Source organism: Choristoneura fumiferana, chromosome 15, assembly GCF_025370935.1.
Source record: "Choristoneura fumiferana chromosome 15, NRCan_CFum_1, whole genome shotgun sequence".
Taxonomy (NCBI): Eukaryota; Metazoa; Arthropoda; class Insecta; order Lepidoptera; family Tortricidae; genus Choristoneura; species Choristoneura fumiferana.
The window spans coordinates 14,094,339-14,117,013 of NC_133486.1; the positions used below are offsets into that span (position 1 = coordinate 14,094,339).

The 22,675-nt window shown below is 37.3% G+C and overlaps 1 protein-coding gene across 2 annotated transcripts in view; it reads right to left on the reverse strand.

Annotated features, from left to right (window-relative positions):
• Window positions 1-3,042: 3,042 nt before the first annotated feature.
• LOC141435449 (uncharacterized) overlaps window positions 3,043-22,675 on the reverse strand; it is an 80,640-nt gene continuing 61,007 nt past the window's right edge. The window contains exon 2 of one of the 2 annotated variants that reach the window (XM_074098130.1): window positions 3,043-5,336. In XM_074098130.1, coding sequence (XP_073954231.1) covers window positions 3,548-5,305 — 1,758 coding nt within the window. In that variant the 5' untranslated portion in view covers window positions 5,306-5,336 and the 3' untranslated portion in view covers window positions 3,043-3,547. Of the gene's footprint in view, window positions 5,341-22,675 lie in introns of both variants that reach the window. The other variant, XM_074098129.1, reaches the window with a different exon arrangement.

The window sequence follows — 22,675 nt, forward strand, 5'->3', positions numbered from 1 at the left end:
ATAGAAATAGACTTATTTGTGGGAAATTATTCAGCTATATTGCAGCGTATTTTTTTCGTCATTTTGTTTTACAAGTATTATTAAACAAGATAATGCTCAGGGTAACATTTTTATGAAAACCAGAGAATTTAGACCGACAAAGAGTGAGTTTAAGAGTCGAAAATAGTGAGAGCTTCAATACAGTGCTTTAAACAATATAATATATCAAATCATCATCCCAGCCTATAATATTCGTCCCACTGCTGGGCACAGGCCTCCTCTCAGAATGAGAGGGGTTGGGCCGTAGTTCCCACACGGGCCCAGTGCGGATTGGGAACTTCACACACATTGAATTTCGTCGCAGGTGTGTGCAGGTTTCCTCACGATGTTCTCCTTCACCGTAAAGCTCGTGGTTAATTAATGTAATTTTGCACATGAATTGCGAAAAACTCAGAGGTGCGTGCCGGGGTTTGAACCCACGATCCTCTGAAATGCGCGTGCGCGTGCGCGTGTTGCAGCAGCCGCTGAGTCGCGTTGCTCCGAAGACGAAGGGCTACGGATTAGCCCGAAACATGTCGAGCTAAACTCGATTTAAGACGTGAGTTATCCGGGTCAATATATTTAACACGATCCTCTGCTTGAGAGATAGCCTGATGGAGGTCGGTAGTCGATATTAGTTAGTCTTTTGTTGTCTTTCCATCGTGCTAAAATATGTGGGATGGTTGAAATTACGTTTAACCGACCGGTCAAAACGCTCGAATACTCACCCATGTTCCCTCGAAAAACATAACCCTTCTTCGGGAAGTCGGATAAAAACAAAAAAGTACCCAAAATACTTATCTGAATCAACACAAGGACAAGGAAGTTGTTAAGGCACTGCGTATAAGCAAATTACCCCCTTTAAAAAGTTACACCATTCGTAGTTTACTGGGCAACTTTCGCAGTCGTACATAAAATCTGTTTACCGCCGCGGACGTCACTTGTCCTTTCTAATCGTCGATAAACACTCCCATGGGATGGAACTCTAAGTTGCTTACTAGCTTTATTCCATAGACCAGCGGTTCTGAAACATCTTAGCGACGCAATCCTATTAAAAAAATGTATGCCTTAAAATAGTCTAAAAAACTTTTTTTTATTATGCGAGGGAGAAAACGAGCAAGCGGGTCATTTGATGGGAAATGATCACCATCACCCAAGAGTATTGTAAATCTACTACATATTACTGTTTCAACAAGCTTTGTGTTATATCTCTGTATTTTATTAACCCCCGACGCAAAAAGAGAGGTGTTATAAGTTTAACCCCTATGTGTGTCTGTCTGTGGCACCGTAGCTCTTCAACGGGTGGACCGATTTGAATGCGGTTTTTTTTATTAAAATCGGTTCAGCCGTTTTTGAGATATAGAACTTTGAAAATCGGGGGTCTTCCAACTTTTAGTTGGTTAGGTTATTTCATAACAGTTCGGTTTGGCTGCTGGATTACAAGACAATTCCCAAACCTTTTCCAAATGTTTGCTTATTAATTTTTAAACGTTCAAATATCGAACGCGCCCTTTCAGCCAGGTATAAAATATTCGGATAAGGTTTAGTTTACACACCTACAGTACCAACTAGGTACTCAAGGAGAGTCATTGGTCCGTTGCCGCCTTATTTAAGAAAGTATAAGCCCTTCTCTTGAAAGGCACGATGTCATAGTTGTCCGGAAACACTGCTGACGGGTGGTGATTCCACAATTTCACTGTACGTGGTAGGAAATTTAATAGGACTCAGCAATCGTACGGTATACCGTAATCATTTATTTTAATTTATGGTCCGTGGTTCTGCTTCTAGGCCTTGTGGCAAATCAAAGGTCAAACCCTATGGCCTAATCCGGGCTCGCATCTCTGAGTTTTTCCAAATTTACGTGCCAGCCAAATTACTTTTACTGGCGCAAAAAAAAAAAACAGAATTAGGCAATTCTGGATTCTCCTTACTCAGAATCACGAGCACTATTGATTTAGACGAAGAAAAAAAGTGTCTCTATTTTTTTTGACAGTTTTGTGACTTTTTTTTTCATACAGTTTATACTCGTATGGGTCGTTACGAAATGGACACATCATTTTTTTATTTTCCATATTTTATGGAAAATTAGGGACGTTTTTTATCTTCGTCGAAATCAATAGTGCTCGTGATTCTGAGTAAACAAAACCCAAGATTACCCAATTCTGAAAAAATGTATGTTGCCCCATTCAAAGTAAAAATGCCCATTTACCACGAGCTTTACTGCTTCTTCTTCCGGTGCCCTCACCTATCGAAGGTCGACTATCATTAGGGTTATCCTCACTTTTGAGCGGCAGTCTCACACGGCCGTGCCATATATGTCTCGAAGCCATTCAAGATATTATCAACTTCCTGTAATTTTATGCTGGCTAAAGCTAAAACACCGGATATAAGTTTACAAATAGAGAGCGAGCAAAGGCGGCATTACAGTTTATAGGTAGAGTACCTTCTCGTAATTTTGACTAAATGATGTCATAAGGAAATAATTACTTTCAGATAATAATAGACAATTGCTTCTTTATATTGTTTGGCTTGTAATCAAAACTTCTGAGGCTATCAACTATTACATTTTCAGTTTTAACTTTAATTCACTAAAATTCATCAAAAAAAACGTATCTGCTGTATTACATACATTAACTAACTCAACTCCCAGATATGACGCCGAGAAGTGTGAACTGGTTTATTATTAACCAGCCTTGCTAAGTCCCCTCTACTTCGCGATTCAGTTTAAGCAGTGTTGTAAATTACGTCCTTAAATGTAGCTTCTCTCGGGGCTGGTTAGCAAGTTTAGCAACAAATCTACGGAAGCATGTGTAGCGAGGTGTGAATATTATCGATTTATACCCTCTTGGAACCATTATTTTCTGCAAAGTGACAGCAATTCCCGTGCATAACAACGGTAATCAAGCACTGCAAAAAAAAGCTATATGCGTAAATGTTAAGTTTTATTTGTATCGCAATTAGTAACCGAGGTTGTAATTTTATTTGTTCCGAGTGTGGAATAAAACAACTGTTTCTATGCTTGTGATCAGTTTATTTCTTTTAGATTATTTGCTTTTAAAGAAATTGTTTAGAAGCTATCCTGTATGACTAGGTGGAGCGTATAGCTTTATACATAATCGTTATAGATATAAAGATAGACGAAAACAAGACAAAAGGGTCAGTCTTATGTTTGGGAAGTTTATAAGTAATAAACAATTATATTTACAAAAGTTGGGAAGACACACATATGCGAAGGACTTAAAAAGAATCATATCTAAGTAATCAACTAAACGACATTCTCGCTTTAATAAAATCCCAACACACCAGTAACAAGATTACTTTTACTCTAACTAATAATGATAACAACCTTACGTATTTAAATCTCACAGGATGTCACACATCGCCTTCACTTAGCGCAAATATTTACATTAACTTATTAATCACTTCAAATTTATAATGAATAATTAATTAGAGAAATGTCTAATTGACTTAAAGTTCGAATGGTACCAGGTCACCTCAGAGCCGAGGCGTCGAGTACCAATGGCCGGGGCTAAAGGGAGACAAACTCTGGCGGCGGAGGGGGTAGCGTCAGCACTGGGGTTTCTGTGTTGTCCACATTCTCTGCACTCGGCCCTGGCAAAGACCAAGTGGAGCTTCCCGTTGCCGTTACTCTAGGTCCCATATTATCGTACGCTGGTACTGTACAGCATGTTCTACTCCTGCGTGGCAACGTCGCTCCCCCACTCAATAAATCAGGATACTTCCCCGGCTCACCCATTCTTCCAGCAACTTGCACGGAGATAAAGATATTCCCGTACGGAACAGGTACAGCGAACTCTGCGGGTGGTGGTGGAAAAGCTCCAGGAGTGCCTTCTATTGTTATATGTACAGGATCAAACCCACATCCTCTGGGTTGATCATCTCCTGATCTCTCGGTCAGTTCAAAATCGCAAGGTGATGCCATATCACCTATGGATCTGTCGCAGCTGACGACAACAGATGCATCTAGTAATCTCTTCTCTTGGTCCGTGAAACTTCTACTTGGCGGGACTGTTCGTCGCCTCAAACGCCAGCAAGCGACAGCTGCAAGGAAACCAAGACTTGCTAAGACACCTAGTGCACCAAAAACAACACCTAAGAGCTGGGGAATCCCTGGGGCTGTTCTAGCCGTGGCTGTTTGTGATCTTGGCAGTACAAGACTGATTATAGCCCTCGCTTCACCCGCGTTACTTTTGGCTAAACACGTCCATTCTCCAGCCGCACTCGACGTCACGTTTAATAGTGTGATATTTACCCATCTTACACTACCTGGTACTCTGTCATCGGAATCATCATCTTCTATATCTGTTTGTGTTTCTTCCAAATCACAATCTACACTACTATTATGTACATCTACACCATCAAATAACCATGTTACTTGAGGTTTTGGAATTCCGTGAACCCAGCAGCCAAAGGAAGTAGCAACCCCGATCTCGGCTCTCACAACCAATGTGCTGGACCGTACCTCTGGTGCGCACACCATACTCTCACTATTTACGTTCCGCCACTTGTTCCCAGCTTTTGAAGAAGGCTCCACGCACAACAAATCCTCCGTACCTAATTTGCTTTCTAAAAACCAATCCTTAAATTCTCGAAGCCTGCAATCGCATCGCCATGGATTCCCCGACAGAGAAACCGTTTTCAAAGTCGGCAAAGAAAATGTAATCAAACGAAGGAATGTGAGCTGATTTCTACGTAAATCTATCCTTTCTAGCGATTTTAAATTCCGCAAAGCGTTTCTATGTATCGTTCTCAGCCGGCAGCCGTCTAATAAGAGCATACGCAAATGCGGCAGCGGCGGGAACTGGTCCGCAATCAACGCTATCAAAGGGTTGTTGGTCAACACAACCAATCGTAGTCTTTCGTTTCCTCTGAATATATCCCTCGGTAAATTTGAAAGGTCGTTGTCGGCTAAATCGACTTCAATCAGAATCCTCAAATCGAGAAACGCGTCTGCATGTATTGATCTAAGTTTAGTCGCTCTCAAATTGATTTTCTGCAGATTAGGTAGTCCTATATTGGCGAAGACTTCTTGGGGTAGGTTTCTGATTGGGTTATCGTGAATGTCTAGGACTTGGACTTCTGATGAGAGCGGCGGGGGGCGGCGGAGGTCACTGGAGGCGCATGTGGCGGTTTTCTTGCCGGAAGACCACTTGCAGACACAGGCGGTGATGTCGGCGCAGTCGAGCCAGTCGCTGGCGGTCCTCGCAGTGCACGTCGTGAATATAACAATCCAGTACCACCTGGCCCAAGCCACGCGCATGCTCATCTCATTTCGGGCGTGTGTTTACATCGGCAGGCTGCCTGAAACAACAAGAGGCGTGTTAATCGACTAAACAACGGGGTTTTCGGAACAATGGCTGGCTACCGTTATTTCGTATCGGAAAGCGACCTTAACCGATATTTGTGGAACGATTGATTTAGTAAACTATCCGAAGGGACGAGTAACAGATGGTGTAACGCGGCTTTGTCAGCGTTCGACAACTGAGCGGATCAAAGTAACATGTGGCGGTTCGAGATATTTATAGCGAGGCAAACGTTAATAGGAAGTTCATCTCGTTTGATCACTGTGGCTAAAAATATAGCTACAAAAAGAAACGTGCATTCGTACTACTGTTTGTTATCATTACACACTACTGACATTATTTATATTTACCACTAACTTCATTTGTTTTATCGTAGTTCGTTTCCTCAAGCAACTCTAGATATAAATAAAAACGTAAAAGTTACCGTTTCATGGTTGAGTACTGAAAGAATTTTTAAATTACAATAGCACAGTGTTGTACTTTCTGGTGATATAAGTATATAAAAAACGGCCAAGTGCGAGTCGCATTCGTGCACTGAGGATTTCGTACTCGTAGGTATCTATGAATTATTTAGTTTTAGCAGAGCCCCTCCTAAGCAAAATGTATGCAGGGGGTCATTAGAAAAATGTATGCAGTGTAGGGTCATTTTAGATTGTTACTGACATATAAACCGACTAACATAGTAAAAATGAAGATTTTCAGTCGTTTTTATTGGTTGTGCTATAAGAGAAACCTTCACTCCAAATTTCAAGTCTCTAGGACCGGAATAGTTTTAGGTTTTTCGGTTACGGCAATTTATAGGGAATCACTTCTTTAATGAATGTATATTTTTATTGCGTTGACTTATAAATAAGATAGCTTTTGCCCGCGACTTCGTCCGCGTGTACTTTAGTTATCGGGGCATATGTTTTAATTAATACCCGTTATAATCCCCGTGACATTTGTATCTGTGTGCATAGCGAAGTACTGCCGTAAACGTTAGGTAACAGTTTACCTACGCAGATAATTTTTATTTTTAATCAGGACCCTGTAAGTATACCAATTTTCATAATGCTAAGTCCAGAGAAAATTTCCATACAAAATTTACCCCCCATTTCATCCCTTTAGGAGTAATTTTATCCATTATCCATATCCACCCTACACAGATATTTTTTAATTCTAATCGAGAATTGTATACCTATTATCATACTTCTTAGTCGAGAAATGAGAAAGTTTCCATACAATCTTTCTTACCCTCATTTTACCCCTTTAGGGGGGAATTTTATCCATTTCACCTACACAATAATTTTTCATTGTAATCGAGAACATATATATCTATTTTCATACCTCTAAGGCCAGAAATGAGAAAAATTCCATACAAACTTTACCCGCCATTTTACCCTTTTAGGGGGAAATTTTATCCATTTCACTTAGACAGATAATTTTTAATTGTAATCGAAAACTTATACACCTATTTTCATACTTCTAAGTCCACAAATGAGAAAATTTCTATACAAACTTTACCTCCCCCATTTTTGCCCTTTTAGGGGTAATTTTCTCCAATTCACCTAAATACATAATTTATAATTGTAATCTAGAACTTATACACCTACTTTCATACTTCTAAGTCCAGAAATGAGAAAATTCCATATAAACTTCAACCCCCTATTTCACCCTCTTAGGGAATGAATTTCTAAAAATCCTTTCTTAGTGCTTACTTACATCATAAAAAGAACCCCTGTACCAAATTACAAGTTTCTAGGCCCAGCGGTTTGGGCTGTGCGTTGATCTATAAGTCAGTCAGTCAGTCAGACAGTTTCTTCTTTTATATTTATAATTTTTTTACTGCTTCAACAAGTAGCAGACCTTAGTATTTGATATTAATTTCAGCTCGATAATTACACGCCTTATCGAACGACACAAAGGGTTGCGTCAGACGGAAAAAACAGACGGACGACAAAGATGATCTTTTAAGGGTTTTAAATATAGGTATTTTTTTTTAACCAAACTAATTTAGATCTGCTATTTTTAGGTAGAATTTAATTAAATAAAAATCACCTGGCTTCCAGGTTAAAGTATAGGTACCGTAAAATCTAAAGGGTAAGATTCGCAGCAGAAATTTATCTGCTTTAATAGAATTAGTTTCTCAGAGATGGCCACTTCGTTAGTCACCATAATTAATACGCAGAGTCGCTAGCAGAGTGATCTACGTTGACGATTTAATTATACAAGCCTGAGTGACTCGGTTAAATTAACTGGGCATCCCTGAAATATGGGACAAAAACTGAGTTAAAATAATTAAAGTGCATTTTTCGTAAATTCTTACAACATTGAATTTCAGATTGCAGGCTAATAATAATGAGTCGTTTATTGCAACCATAGTGTTGTACAGGTTTTAATAACTAAGTAGTGCTTAATGCCTAATGGTTTTTGTCCTACTAATATCATAAATATACCAAAGTTTTTAAGTCTGTTTGTTTGTTACTTTTTCACGTCTAAACCGCTGAACCTACTTGTGATTGACTCCCATATCTAGAGTGGAAGTAAATCCAAAAGGACCAGTAAGCTGGTTTACTACAAGTGAATATATTTTTTAAGAGTCTTAGCCTAGGTTAGAAATTGTCCGGAAACGTAGAAGACGTTAGAAAAATGTATTCATCAATAGTATTTCTTTGTTAAAAATTTAAGTTTTAATAAAAACTTTTGACTGTACTTGCATTATCCTCACACACACACAAACATCACGCCTGTATTCCCAAATGGGGTAGGCAGAGCACACGAAACGTCACCTACCGCTTCGGAGCCACTTTGAGCAATTTTAGGTTTTAAGTTTGACAAAAACGGTAGTGACAGGTTGCTAGCCTGTGGCCTACGGTATACCTTAACCTATATCCTCAGTCGCCTCTTACGATATCCACGGAAGAAATGGAGAGGTGTTATTCTAACACGAAACCACACGGGTCCTTACATTGTCCTGTACTTACATATTATGTAAGTTAAACATAACATCTAGTAGCATGGTGAATGGATGTGTTCCTCTGAAGATGAGCTCTGGTTTAAATCGAAACGCGTCAGTGTAGAGTGGTGGTGGTGATAGATGGATTTGTGTGATTTGTTTTTTTCCTTACAGTCTGGAAGTAATTCATATAATATCAGAAACGACAATTTAAACTTTAAAAACACTAACTGGCAACACTAGCAACCATAGACACGAGGGCTCTTCCTTTATTCACAGCGGAATTGAATTACGTCCAGTGTTGCCACAGTGGCTTTAATTAGTTGCAGTTTAAACACTGGTGTTTGTCTGTGGCAATATTTGTTGCCACGTGTTGCGTGGAATTTATGTGAAGGTAGTTAAATGGTTTCTTTGAATTTGTTTTAGCAAAAATTTGGTTAAACAACGATTCAACAGAGTACAATCACTTTCAGAATTCCGTATTTATCTTTTTCCACACCGTCCGCTTTAAGTGGTTTTTTTCCACGCACGACTAAAATATGGAACCAGATTCATGAGGCTGTGTTTCCGGAGCGGTACAGCTTAAAGATCTTTAAAATACGAGCTTATCAGTCTCTCAAAGGGCCAATAACGCGCCTTTGTTACCCCTCGTGTTGGCAGGTGTCCATGGGCGGCGATGATTGCTTCCCGTAAGTAACTCGCATGCTCTTTCCCCCCCTCTTATATAAAAAAAATACTAACGGAAGGAGTAGCGTAGAACTCTCTTACGTAACTTAAGTTCAAGAGTTTGGACCCATTGACTAGTAAAATCGTGATCAGCTCAAAAATGTCCTTTAATGAGTTCCGACTGTTGAAGTTTAAGAAACTTGAGAGAGTTCTAGGCTACTATATCTACTTAATTTTTTTCATTAGATTTCATTCTTTCTTTCTTTCTTTTTTATTCAAAGTTAATGCTGCCGGGTGTTTTTCTTCAACGAGGTATATTTTTTTAAACAGATTTACAATATTATTAAATGATATCTATACATCACAAGTATTTAACACAACTTTATTTTTAACACAGTAGGTTCGCTATCTGAAGGGATCGCTAATGCGGATCGGAATTATTTCCAAATATCCCTGTCCATGATATAATCATTAACTTTATAATACGCCTTAGATATAAATGTCTTCTTGACAATAGATCTGAATTCTGTATCTGTTTCATTTATAATATTGTTTGGAATTTCATTATAAAAACGTATGCAATTTCCCAGAAACGACTTTTTGGTTTTAGCCAGTCTGTAAGATGGAACTTTAAGCTTCCCTGTGTTTCTAGTAGCCTTTGGCTTATCGACGTTAGTGGGAATTGGTCGATCCTTACACGTCTCCTCTCCGCTCCGCTCGTCTCCGCCTCAGTGAAGCCGCAGCCTTATACCCTAAAATTTAACGCGTAACTTAAAATTCACGTGATGAAGTTCTTTAAACTGTTCCAAGCTTTGAATGGTTTATCTCGAGATAGCCTTATCCGTCTGCAACGGAACTGTGAGATAACTCATTGATCGAGATAGGTTTGCCATTCACCTCCACAGGCAATATCCTGCGCGTGCAGGATTAATGGTACAGAACCGGTTGTTTGTCTTAGCCATACCGAGCTACAATTGATAGCTTGCTCACAAATTGCTGGATATATGTACTGTATAATTTAGGCAATTTGCAGCATTCCTGTATTTATGACAGTTTAGAATATAGAGCGAACCAGAAAAAAACATAAAAACCGGGCAAGTGCGAGTCGGGCTCGCGCACGAAGGGTTCCGTACCATCTATACAACATTCATTAGGCATTAGCATAAAATGGCAAATAATCACGTTTGTTGTATGGGAGCCGCCTTAAATATTTATTTTATTCTGTTTTTAGTATTTCTTCTTGTGATAGCTATGAATTTCAACAGTCTAGCTATCACGGTTCATGAGATGACAGACGGACGGACAGCGAAGTCTTAGTAATAGGGTTTCCGTTTTTACCGTTTGGATACGGAACCCTAAAAACGCACTTGCAGTTTTCACAAATAAGAAAAATTGGCAAATGAATGCCTGATACGTCCCACGCGGGCCCAATATGGAAAAGGAACTTCACATGTACATACTATGATTTTTTTTTTTTTTATATACTTAGCAATTGTTTTGTTATTGTTATATGTATATTATACTATAATTAGATAAGAATAGTTGTGCCCGAGACTTCTTCCGCGTGGACTTAGATTCATCTCAGACAGTTAATATATGGATAAGATACTAAGGGGCTGTTTAACCATCCATTGATTAGCGTTAACCGACGGATAAATGTGATGCCGTCTCCGTCTATTCGAACAAAACGAATAGAGACGGCATCACACCTTACCGCCAGTTAACACTAATCAATGGACGGTGAAACAGCCCCTAATTATTATTAAGATCACGTGTGAGTAAAGTAATACTTTAAAGTTCATTGATTGAACCTCTGCAAAGTATCGTATGATTTATTTATTTATATAAGCATCTAATAAACAAAGATTGCCATCTGTTATTTGGAAAAAAAAACTAGGCGTTCAACAAACAAGCGAAAAGAATATTTTAATAAAATCTGATCAGAAGGAATGATTGTTGATGACTGAAGTTTCAATATTTCATTTTAAGTGAAAATTTTATCGGTCTCACTGTATTTAATGATGTATTTTTTTTTTTAATGTATGATGACCCCGATGGTCCCAAAGGAAGACCAGCGCCGTTCGCAAGACCGGCAGATTGCTGATTTGGGACCATTTCGTGGCATACATAAAACTATTTTTAACTTTTTTTTTTATCCATTGTTGTTATGTTTGTCACGAATAAATGTTTCTTTCTTTCTTTCTTTCTTTCAATAAAATGGCTTTTTCGGTAGCGGTTCTATTTCTGTCGCTCCAAAATTTGTTACTAAAATAACTTCCAAAACTGTTTTTTTTTTATTATTAGAAGACGATCTTGCTGGTCGATCTGTCGTGGAACTTTATGAAAATGACTGAGATTTATATTCTTGCTGCCTTAGGTGCGCCTGGCAGGTTTTTTGTATTATTATTTTGAAAATTTGGTATATTATTATGTAGTCGTGTCTTTTGGTACGAATGGCGGTGACTTGTTTAAGCCCCTGAACGTTAACCGATGACATCACTGTTTGATAATTAAATCAGTCAACGCAAGCGCTAGGTTATATACCGCACTCCTAGATGTAAAGTATATCAACTTAAAATGATACCCCATCTTTAGAGCTTCCATAAATAAAATTGAACAAATTATTGAAATGAACTAAAAGAATTTCCTTGCTCACCCGCGACCTTACGATAGCTAAGCTTATGCAAAATATGCGTGTTCATGCAGTTTCTACACCTCCACACTGTAAGAACACACACAAATCACACAAACCCATCTATCAACACCACCACACTACACTGATATGAACCATCATTCATTGATATGGACTTCCGCAAAGTAACGCCTAATAAATATATCACGGAACAATTCACACCAATTGACCTAGTCCCAAAGTAAGCTTAGCAAAGCTTGTGTTATGGGTACTAAGCAACGGATAAATATAATTATATAGATAGATACATACTTAAATACATAGAAAACACCCAAGACCCGAGAACAAACATTCGTATTTTTCATACAAATATCTGCCCCGACACGGGAATCGAACCCGGGACCTCAAGCTTCGTAGTCAGGTTCTCTAACCACTAGGCCATCTGGTCGGCTAACGCCTGATTCAATAAATTATTTAAAATATTTAAATTGATATACTCCTTATCTAGGATTGCATGGGACAACAAATCGATCTAGCTTGGTTATAATCTTTGGGAAAACACGTACGGGCTATAATCTGAGCGAAACTTGGTGCCCAGGTATTTTTTGCTACTAGCTGGTTTAGCAGGGGTGTAAAATATTTTTTTAAACATCCTCTTTCAAATAACGCTTAATTAATTATATAATTGTGTGTTTCTTTTTACGTCACACATTGTACTTTTATCACACAGCAAATTTAATCTCATTCCTAACAACCACTTTTTTTAACCTTTTAGTACAATAAAGAGTATAAACAAACAAACAAATCGGAACCAGCGAAAAATAAACAAAATATAATTTACTTACTACGGAAACCATTCATATAAATTATTCACGCATTTATGCTTATTTAATATCCGATTCAACCCACTGTAATTGAGTTTCAAACCAATAATAAGTTAAAATTATACATTTAACCACAAATATGTGCACGGTGGTCACATGTGCTGATCAAACAACGCGACTGAAAATTCCCCAAAGCCACTAAATTATCTAGCGATTATGTATGTGGAAATGTTTATGTGCTCCCTTGTTGCCAATTTTAAGTTTATCAATAGTTATGATAAAATGATATGGATATTAGGGGATTTAGCTGGATCCGATATATTTTTGATAGTGGTTGTGGTTGGGTTATTGGAAGAGTGATGGTCTGGTTATTAAAATACCGTTTTAAAGAAAAAAATGGGCACAGATTTTACAATAATAAGTTACATTTTATTTAATGAGATAACTAATATATAGAAATTACTAATATATCTATGTATATATAACTATGTGATTTAAATATTTAATTTAATTTTAGGCTTAGGCTCTTATAACCTTTTCTGATGTGTCTATTCCTGTTTCTGTTGTTCTGTGAATCGTTCCAAGGCTAACTGGAACAGATCCCTTTATGGGATAAGTTCAGCTTTGTACATCTATTTCTAATAATAATCTGTTTTTTATGTGTTTTATCCCAGTGATATCCTGTTATTATTATAAATGCTTAAGTTTATAAGTCTGTTTGTTTCTCGATATTTCGGCACAGCAGGGTTACTACGAAACTCGAAGCTGGAAGATCGTATCGTACCGTCCCTCTCGCTGTCGTATTAAATAGTATAAGTGTCAGAGGGACCGCACGACACGAACTTCGAGTTTCGTAGTAGCCCTGGTAGTTGCATGCGCCATCATCACGAGACGACAAGGCGGCGTCGGCGAGAAGGTACGCGGAACAAAACCCGAATTTAATTATAAAACTAGTAATGGCCGCGATAGTAAGAAAGAAGAAAGAAAGAAAGGTTTATTTTGACTCCAAAAGTACCACCTAAAACTAAGACTAAAACTATGTTACTTGGTGACACGGCAGGATACCAAAAAGGGTCTTCACTCAGCATGTGTTGCCGCACATTACGTGCAGTAACGCTGGTTTTCTGTGGAGCCCAACAGTCTATAACATTGAGCTAGTATTGAATTGAATATTTGCCTCATTATGAAAACTTAATTATAATATCAACAGTAATTTTACGTTCGTGCCTTAGCTCCAGCTCCCGCAGAAGAATAAAATACGCATATTCAAACCTAACAAAGAGCATCTTTTCAATTGAAACTCGCTGCAAAATATCTTCATCGAATAAACAGTTTTGTTCCTAACTCGTTCTAGCAAGTGATTTATATTGTTTACTATTCTTCACTATTTGTCTCTCGTAAATATCCACCATTGCTCCATTTATACCTATTTGTGACGTTGGAAAGTTTAAAACACTTTCTGCTGGCTATTATTTGTGCTGAGAAAACTAAACAATAGCATCGAAATGAAATGTTGAAATAGAATTGTGCTTCCAAGATTTGTGGTCTTTAGCTATTAGTGAAAATGGTATCAATACAGTCAGATAGCAAACATTATTGTGGTATGGTGTGGTCAATAGTCTTATAGTGAATTATGACTAATATGTGAAATTTTGAATTGACTGACATTTAGGTGACTTGTTCAGGAAATAATAAAGGCGTCGTGTCAGCAGGGCTACTACGAAATTTGAAAATCGAAGTTGGTATCGCACCGTCCCTCTCACGCTCGTATTAATAATATAAGTGTCGGCGGGACGGTACGATACGAACTTCCATTTTCGAATTTGGTGTCCTTGCAGAATCCTATCCTGCAAGTAATTATATCTTTTTAACTCAAAAATAAAAAAAACTAAAAGTTCACTATTGAGTTGCATTTAAAATCTAGACTCGGTAGGAATGGAGGCAAGGCACCGGTATCATATTTGTTGAGAGTCGAATGAGCATCGCGAGCTCCATTTTAGATCGCATCATTCTGGCCAAACACACGCCTGTTGAGTAACTTGACTACCAAAAATATGTTACCATCGTCATCATCCCAGTAAAGCTCGTGGTAAATTTCGAATAATTATATTTAGCACATGAATTTTGAAAAACTCAAAGGTTCGAGCCCGGACCTGAACCCATGATTCACTACTCGAAAGGCCATAAGTCAAACCACTAGGCCACCATGGCTCCCAAAAGATCTATAGTCAATAACTTTATTTCATCCCTGTGTAGCTTGCCGTATTATTTAGATAATATAACTTTGCGTAAACGAAAACAACGGAGGAAAACAAGACTCGGGTATTGGATCCTTGACCTTCTATGTGATCAGGAGCACAAAAGGCAATAGAAAACAAACGAATTCTAATCGAGAAATAGTTCCCAATGTTCCATAAGTTCGCAGTCTCGAATAAATCGCGGAGCGGTCTGCGGTTGAGAACTTACTATTGAGAAAAGGATCCCTCAACAAAGGTGTAGGAGAAATTTGAAAGCAAATCGATTCCGAGTTAATGCCATTTTGTGATTGAATTTCTGCTTGTCAGATCAATATTTACATATCTTTCGCAGTCAAAGAATTTTGATCTACGCGAGTAAGTACTTAATTGAAGTTCGCCGTAAGAAATATTTTAATAATAACTGCGATATGTCTTTTTAGTTTTATTTACTTTGTCTCTGAAGCTCAGGCAGACCTAGTTTAATGCTAAATAAGTAGTAGGTAGTTGTAGTAGTTGTTTAAAGTTAAGTAGTCTCGCTAGTAGTCGTGCTAAATAGTTAAGCCTTTTAAGTGCTAGGTAATTATTAGTGTTTTTAATAATAGTAAGTACAGTATGTTGCCGGCAGCCAAATTTTTTTAAGTCAGGTTATAGTAACGTTTTTCTTAACTTTCTAACAAAATTATAATTGCCACCAATGTACAGCAAATTAATTGACAAGTAATAATCACAGTATCTGTCGGCTTGTCAACTTACTCAAGTCTGAATTTTAGTTTGTTAATTAAAATAATGTCATGGTTAACTTATAGAAATACGTTACTCTAACCTCCCTTAAAAAAGTCAGGCTACTAGTAACACACTGTATATTTTGCGTTAGTTATATTTTGTAGAAGTCCATTTGTAATTGAATATTATATGAGCGAATAATAATTTTCTTCTCTGCTTTAAACGAAAGCCCTCGCAAACTTTCCTTTTTTGTTTCTCAAATTTTAATCTTTATCCTGAACGCAACTTCAAATATGGTAAAACACAATAAACGAAATGTCCAAGGCAATGTTTTATTTGTGTCCCGAGACTCTCCTTTGGACGTCGCGACACTTTTTTTAATGTTAGCCGTCAGTTGAAACAGGAATGAAAAAGCCGCTTTTCTTATAAAGTTGGTATTATTCAAGGATTTGCTTTTGTTTTAGCATCAGCTTGAAATAATTTCGTTACTGAAATAAACAAAATATTTAAGTCGAGTATTACATTATTTCGTATTATATAATATTATCAATCTACCTTTCTATCCTTAGTGTCCTGCCAAATTTCGATGTCAGCTTTCGGCATCGTTAATGGAATAGGTACTATAAACTTCTTTTTTTTTTAACTTCCTGAATATTGTGTTGTTTTAATGCTGGTTAGAAGGTTTTTACGATGTAGCGAAGAAGCTAAAGTCACAGTATTTAAAGCGTATTGTCAGGTTTTCTATATGTGCAGCCTTTGGACTAGTTTCTCGCAGAAGACCATCTGTACCCTGCGTGTTCAACACAACACGGGCTTCAGAATGCTGTTGGGGCTGCCCCGATTTTGCAGCGCGTCGGGGATGTCCCCGCTGGCTCATACGCATTACGTATTACGCAATAATGCGAAAAAGAATCACCTCGCTGCTTTCAGAGTGCGGGCCAGCTCCAACCCCATCCTGACCACTGTAATGGGCAGGTATAGCTGTATCATGCGGCACTTTGAGCATGTAATGACCGCAGTGAGAGTTTAATTTTAAGCCTTAGCACTTAACTTTTATTTTATTTCTTAACACCTGTAAAAACTAAACTAACCTTAGTTATTAAGTTTTGACTATATATTACCTATGAATTATGAACCTCGTAGTTGCCCGAAATAAAAATCTTTATTATTATTATTAAGGAATTTCTCAGTTCGTCTCGTACCCAGTTTTAGATTAAGATTGTAATGTATTAAATTAAACGTCGCAATTAATTAATTAATGGAGTTTATTATCATAGGATACACTAACAAGGCACGTATTTAATCCGCCATCTTGCGAGAGAGAGAGAGAAAGCTTCGGAAAAGCGCGGAATAGTGTTACTATACTGTATTACAGTGTTTTTCAAACTTTCTCAGGACGCGACCCCTCCTGGGTCTGAAAAATATTTGGCGACACCAGCTTACCCCACTTACAGTTAGGTATTTGTATTAATCTTAGGTTACTAATTTTAAACATAGAATAATCATACACAATAACGATGCGACTGCGACCCCCTTAAGGGGGCATCTGAAACCCCTCTGGTGGTCGCGACCCACAGTTTGAAAAAACACTGTTCTATCACAAAGATCCATTTGTTCCTGTGAGTGTCGTAAAAGGAGAATGAGGCACTTAAAAGTGAGAGTGAGTAACAGAACAGTGCTCGTTATTGCCAACTGTAAACTCCAGATTCCAGCAGCGGTGTGGAACTCAAGGGGAAACCACCAACTCTTTTGACAAGAAAGTCGTCATGAAGGTTCAGTACTCCGTACAAATTTTTAAGTATTATTTTATTTCTGTTACACTATACTTAATTTTTTTAGCATTAGAAAGAAGGCTAGCAATCTTGACGTGTCTTTTTATTGAAAAACACATTCGAAAAATAAGTCACAGCAAATATATAACAATTAGCAAGGTCATATTATGATCACTTACATTATTTTGGTATCATAAGTAATAGATACTGATTTTATTAAACGTTTTTCAATAAAATGACTCGTCAAGGTTGTTTACCCTAATTCTAATGCAAAGAAAAGGAGTATTATAAAGTTTATTTTAAAAATGTTAAGCAAACTGTTAAAGGGGCCCACTCGGTATTATTATAAATTAAGAGTTTACCCGCGGCTTCGCACGCGTAAATCATTAGATACAGCAGTTGAATTGAAATTTTGGGATTTTACTAAATTCCCGTGGGAATTCCCGAAAATTAAATCTTGGCTTTAATTGACATTGCATTAAAAGCCACTATGCCAAATTTCGTGACTAAGCCCAACGGTTGTTATTTCGAGATTTTAAACCCTATCCCGTGGAATATCGGGATATAATATAGCCTATTGTTATTCCAGATGTCCAGCTATCTACATACCAAGATACCTACTACATACTAACACACACACACACACACACACAAACTTTCGCATTTATATTATAAGTAGGAATTAACTTTTTCTGTCAAATGTAATCTTTATACGTACATGTTAAGCACGAAACCGAGTACCTAAATGATAAATGACGGTAAGTAATGAGAACTCCATCTATCAACAGACAGTTCTTAGCTAATTGATGTTTAATGAGTGTTTAATGTACGGGTAAGGGTGGTATGGACTTATGTATTAATCTCATACTAATTACAATTATGAATACTAAACCAATTAATGTATTTCTTGGAAAAGTTGGTGGTAAATTAGGCCATAAAGGTGATTGCACGAACAAAGCGATCCGAGTTTGCTAAAGCTATTTTCTCAAAAATGTCCGTAAAAGTCTACAATTATTCCTTACATATCAGAAGGCTAAGTGCACAGTTAACGGTCAGCGAGAAATTAAAAAGTTAAAAAGATTGCAAGAGATTGAGAGAGAGGTTATTTATTTATTGTCGAGTCTCAAACTTTAAAAAAAGTGAAAACAACCATGGAAATGTTGGCACAAGTCGTATACAGTCAACTCAAATGGCTGGTATCAGTTATTTTGTAGGAACTCCAGACTTTTTTTATTGAATCTGAAACAGCTTGTGATGTTTTCGGTGGAAAAACACACCTACTGTTTTTTTTTAATGAAAAAAAGGCGGAAAAGCAAAAAAAAATATTTGAATAAAATTAAATGACATAGGTAATATAATAATATTTTGTTGAGATTTTTTTTATTTTAATTTAGTTTTTTCCTTCACCATTTTTGAGAAAAGCTTTATTATTAGTCTCGGCTAGAATAACATGTGTCATTTTTCAAATTCATGTCCGAAATTGCATTGCATACTACGAATTTTACGGCGAAGCAAACCTGCGAAGCAATTCAATGCTGTGTGTGTTCCCAATCAGCACTGGGCCTGCGTGGGAATTACAGCCCAAGAACCTAGCAGTGGGCCGTATTAATACGCCGTAATGTTGCGTGAATTATCTTCACAAAAAAAGCAGCCGACATTTATGCAGCAACTGTAACGTTGCCGAAACGTCGAGGTAAATATTACTTGTGTAATAATAGCGTGATAAGTCCCGTTTGTGGTATTTTGACTATGAGTGAGAATCACGAAAGTTTAAAACGTTATATTTATGCGGTGTCCGAAACTGCAATAGTTTGCAGTTTTAGTGTAGGCTAGTGTCGCGAGGGCAGTTTTCCCAATTAGCGCACATACCTGAGCTTTTTAAAGCTGCAAAGCTTAAGCGAGTCAGCTTTGCACATTCGCAGGTTAACTTTGAGTGGGCTATCGGCTTGGATGTGGCTGTAATTAAAAATGTTTCAGTTTTGTAACTTCGAACACTTGACTGAAAATTTAAATCAAGCTGAGGATGCAGGGTGAAATTTGAAACGTGATACAAAGTTAGTGTTTCAAGCTCAGTTAATGCTGAACTATATAATGTATTAACTCATATTAGTTGAATTTAGTCGGATAAAATTTGCGAATTCCATACATTGAGTTCGTGATTTTAATTTCAACAGTATACCGATGGAAACCGCAAGTTTTTTTCAGACTAACGAGTATCTAATTCAGTTCCGAATACAAAATAGTCAATTTATGTGGACGATATTCTATTCTTATTAAATGACAATAAATCGTTCTAAACAATAATTTTCTTTTAATATTCAATATTCAGGCTCAGCCTAGTTTGGAGTCTTATAATCAATTTTTGTAAAAAACTGCTCTACGGCAAATAAAAATAATTATTATTTATCATTATATGCTTTCGTCTTGCAATAGCCCAGAATACTAGCACTGAGTAATACAGTAGTAATGTTACTGGCTACGACGTTTATGCCACCTACATGCCTCACATCATACTCACATGCTTCATTATCCATTAACGTATAATGCATGAATAATCGGGTCCTGGCCTGGTTGTAAACTAGTCCAGCAATGCATACTGAACTAATAGTCCAAGAGCTGATAGACATTTCAGAAGTCTTATTTTGTTTGTGACAGCGTGCAACGTAAAAACTTGCATTATGCTTCTGTTATTACATTAAAATACAAAACTGAAGAGTTCAATCAGAATCAATAAAAATACATTAAAACAAATAATTTTAAATCAAAAATTAAATTAAAAATGCTTTATTCCACCACCACCACCCACCAGGTTCCACCAGGTTATAGTTTATTATAGTAATAATACATTAATCTTATTTTTTACGGGTTAGTATCGCATTCTGTATTAACATAATCAAATCAATATAGAAACTCAAACAGTTTCAATATATTAATTGTTATTAAAAAAAATATATGTTTCTAGTCAATCCAACCACTCAAAGTGAATCAAAATAAACTTACAAAATTGGAACCAACAGCAACAAACAGTGGGTTAAATAAAAACTTGTAAAAACGCAGTATCTATTTTCCTATCCACAAAACTGTAGTATAGAACAATAAATTCAGTAGCTAATCCGCGAAGAAGATCCCATTCCGCATACACTATTAGTGCATGCGGAATCAATCGTACAGCAAATTCTGACTAAACTTTAGTTCAGATTTAGCATAGTCTAATCCAGCTGCCCTCAGCCAATGGAAAGCTTAGCCACAGTTGCGTAAAGCTTGTTCCAGAGTTGGCACGCGGCCATTTTGCTATTCCGGGTGTTGACCTCTTTAGCTCGAAAACAATGCGTTTTTATTACTGACAGACAATGAATTACCTGACCCGGATTTTTGGCCTTTTGGTGGTGACAATCGCTTGATGGCCGGCTCTTTGGAAGATGTAGTTTTTTTATCGATTTTTGCAACCGCAAATAGGTCAATCAACTTTTAAGTGTATGTACTTTGTAACTCAGGAGACATCGTGATACTGTGACACAGATTCATAGAAAAATGTTTGAATGTAAACTAACTAAAATGCTTAGGAGATGAGTCATGAAGGAACTTGCTTTAAAACTAACACAATTCCTACACTCCATTTATTTTAACATTTGAAACTTAATTGTAAAATTTGCACACGCTTTTCAATGAAACAACGAAACTATTTAAAATTGTGTGAACTTCTGTAATAAAAACCTAATAAATACCGCTAATAAGCTGTAGGTATTTTTAGTCCATTTGTGTTCGAAATATTGAATTTGCAGGGAGCCTCTACTGTCCTTATCAAAAATTTTTTTTAATGATTAGTACTGCAAATGTTGACTGCGACAAGGTTCTACCGAAGTGTCGCTATTAGTTCGGATCTCCACAAATCCTACTTCAAATACTATGCGATCAAGTTCATTTAAATGACATGAATAATTTTAAGAAATGCCCACGTAAATCAAACATTGGTTTCTGTTCCAACAAAAACAACTGCTTCATTAAAATAATTATGGACTAAGAATACGAGTATTCTTAAAGAAGTACAAAAAGAAAATTATCTGTGCTCGAGAGATGTTTGGGTTTGATGAAAGGAAAAGGATGGTTTAATGAAAGAGACTACAGTGTAGAGCCACTTGAATTGGCATAACCGACTTTGTTAGAGAAACGCAAGAAAGAGACGAACTTTTTTTACTTTACTCACAAAATCATCATCCCAGTCTATATACGTCCCACTGCTGGGCACAGACCTCCTCTCAGAACAAGAGGGCTCGGGCCATAGTTCCCACGAGGCCCAGTGCGGATTGGGAATTTCACACGCACCATTGAATTGCTTTGTAGGTTTGTGCAGGTTTCCTCACGATGTTTTCCTTCACCGCAAAGCTCGTGGTAAATTTCAATGTAATCCGCAATGAATTCGAACTCAGTGCGGGGTTTGAACCCACGACCCTCTGTTTGAGAGGCGATAGGTCAAACCACTAGGCCACCACGGCATCTTTCACACTCACAAAATGCTATTGTTAAAATTATTAGTCTGGTGCGTCCCAGCATTGACACTCTAGTTCCATCACACCTTCAAAGAACCACAAAAGGATTTAAAAAAATATCAGTACCTACTCTTGTGCTTTTATGAAAAGAAATAGGCTAGTAAATTCGAATATAACCTTACCAACAAAAAGTTCGAAAACCCCGACTTTGTCACTTCAAAGCTCAATATCTCAAAAATGGCTATACCGATTTTGATAAAACATGTCTAAAAACCATCGCTAGAAAACCTGATTTCAAATAAAAAAAAACCGGATGAAAATCGGTCCACCCGTTTAAGAGCTACGGTGCCACAGACGGACACACATAGCGGTCAAACTTATAACACCTCTTTTTTCGTCGAGGGTTAAAAATGAAAAGAATATAAGCCCAACACGTGTTGGAAATGACGACCAAATGGCCCAGTGGTCAGAAAACCTGACTACGAAGCTTGAGGTCCCGGGTTCGACCCCCGTTGGGGCAGTTTTTTTTTTTTCATTTACTTAAACTGACCGTGATTTATAAAAATAATTTGAAAAATTCTATGCGTAATCTTGACCGTATTTGTTTGAAAAATACAAATGTTTGATCACGAGTCTATGCGTATATAAGTACGTATCTATCTGTTAAAATATCTTACTGTATGGATGGATGTTTGGATGTTTGTTACTCTTTCACGCAAAAACTAATGAACGGATTTGCATGAAATGCGGCATTCAGGTAATATATTCCCTGAATTAACATATAGGCTACCTTTTATCCCGAAATAATGTATGGTTCTCGTGGGGTCAAAAAAGGTTTAAGCTACATAACAATTCTGCGCGAGCGAAGCCGCGGGCAAAAGGTAGTGTTTATCATAAGCGTTGCTTAGTTTGGGACTCAGGTCAATTGTATATTGGGGTCAAGTGTCCTGTAATAATTATTTATTTAGACGACCAGATGGCCTAGTGGTTAGAGAACCTGACTACGAAGCTTGAGGTCCCGGGTTCGATTCCCGTGTCGGGGCAGATATTTGTATGA